Source organism: Daktulosphaira vitifoliae, unplaced genomic scaffold, assembly GCF_025091365.1.
Source record: "Daktulosphaira vitifoliae isolate Bord-2020 unplaced genomic scaffold, ASM2509136v1 Scaffold_1714, whole genome shotgun sequence".
Taxonomy (NCBI): Eukaryota; Metazoa; Arthropoda; class Insecta; order Hemiptera; family Phylloxeridae; genus Daktulosphaira; species Daktulosphaira vitifoliae.
Window position 1 is genome coordinate 1 of NW_026101274.1, and position 1,775 is coordinate 1,775.

The window sequence follows — 1,775 nt, forward strand, 5'->3', positions numbered from 1 at the left end:
AAAAAATTTTAGAATAAGGAAAATCATGGAAATTCTGTGATTTTTTCTGGTATTTTTAAAAATTGATTAAACTTAACACATATATATTTTTAAATTTCTTATAAGCTTTTTATTCAGGCTAGGTTAGAGGGGTTGGAGATAGCTCCTCTTAGTTTGCCTATGGTAATAATAATACAAATAATAGGGAGTTGATGAAATAACATGTTTCCACTCTAAATATATATTATTGTACTCCTAAGTAACTTTAGCAAATTGCAGAAATTTAAAAAAAATAATTTGTAAACAATTATTATATATACATATAATTACACTAATTTTTGTTTAAGAGCTAAAATAATATCTGTTTAAAAATTAAAAGAAAAACATATAATACTTGAATAACCTGAGTTATTTTTTGATGATTAACTATAAACTTGTATGTCCTAATTTTCTGAACTATTTTTTTTTTATATCAAAAATAAACAGCGAATAAAAATAAATTATTGAAGTAAAAGAATCCAAAATAATTTTTATTGTATAATTAAATTCAGTGTAACAAAACAAATTCTATAGTTCATTAAAAGCATAATATAGCTTAAGATTTTTCTTTTTTATTATAATTTCAGGTTAAAAGATGACAAGCCAATTACAACTGAGATGTCTGATTCAGACAGTTCACTGACAGTTGATGGTAATAATGTTATATTTAGAAAATTTGTAGAAAAACATACTGGTCAATACACTTGTCAACTTTTTAATTCTAACAATGGTCCATCTATAGGATCAAAGGTTATTCATGTTGTCTGTAAGTATATTTCTGTTTTAATTTTAATGAGTGAACATGTGAATCTAAAAAAAATATTATATATGTAACAATGTTTGATTTAAAATTAAAATAGTACATAGCAATAGTTATAAAAAATATTACGTTTTATAACTTTGACTATATTATTGTCACAAAATTAATTTAAAATATGTATTCTTTTTTATTGTTTTTTTAATACAATTTTGTTTTACAGTAAATCCATTCTATCAATTAATAGATACTATTACTTTCATTGAAGAAGAAAGAGCGGAACTGGAATGTGAAGTACATGGTGTACCACTTCCTGATATAAATTGGAGATTTGGTATATATTATTATTTATAAAAGTTAATTTTCGAAGTAAAAATTTATTGATTTTTAGGAAATAATACAATTGTACCATCTCAACACTATACTTTTGCACCAAATGATAGAAACATAAGTAATGCTATTTTGATACTTAATGGTGTTTCCGAAAATGATAAGGGATACTATTACTGTGGTGGAAAAAGTTCACTCGTGGCTATACCCATAAGTTCTAAAGGATGCTTAGTCCGTGTTAGAGGTGATATATATATTTATGTGTACATTTCATTAATTTTATTATAAATGAGTATAAAAAACCTATATAAAAAAAATATATATATACAAAGTGATCGGTTAATCATGAACCACTCTTTTGCTTACTAAATAAATACAATATTGAAAAAAAAGTTTGGTTTTTTTAATCATATATTTCTTGATTTATCCTCTATTAATTACTTTTTAGAATTTCCCTTATAACTTATAAGGTGTCAACTTTATTATTTTAAATTTCAAAATAAATATTTAACTAGTTTATAAAATAGAAAATGATGTCTTATTAAAAAATGCAGTCTATAACAACTTTTAAATCAGTTATTCAGAAGTTTTTAGCATTTTAAAGTATAGACAGGATATAAAATGTAGTTGCTGCCGTTTTTATCATTAGACATTTCTTGGCCATATTCCT

At 23.2% G+C, this 1,775-nt stretch overlaps 1 protein-coding gene across 1 annotated transcript; it reads left to right on the forward strand.

Annotated features, from left to right (window-relative positions):
• The first annotated feature begins 586 nt into the window (after positions 1 to 586).
• LOC126909865 (netrin receptor DCC-like) lies at positions 587 to 1,408 on the forward strand. The gene is made up of 3 exons (XM_050692280.1): positions 587 to 784; positions 999 to 1,109; positions 1,167 to 1,408. The coding sequence occupies exons 1-3, from the start codon at positions 637 to 639 to the stop codon at positions 1,391 to 1,393; spliced, it is 486 nt and encodes a 161-aa protein (XP_050548237.1). The 5' UTR covers positions 587 to 636; the 3' UTR covers positions 1,394 to 1,408.
• Positions 1,409 to 1,775: the final 367 nt, after the last annotated feature.

Excerpts from the sequence above, each read along its gene's own strand:
- LOC126909865 (XM_050692280.1), top strand. The coding sequence starts at position 637 with ATGTCTGATTCAGACAGTTCACTGACAGTTGATGGTAATAATGTTATA. Across the intron at positions 785-998 it reads AAAGGTTATTCATGTTGTCT|TAAATCCATTCTATCAATTA; the intron begins GTAAGTATATTT and ends TTTGTTTTACAG. Across the intron at positions 1,110-1,166 it reads TGATATAAATTGGAGATTTG|GAAATAATACAATTGTACCA; the intron begins GTATATATTATT and ends ATTGATTTTTAG.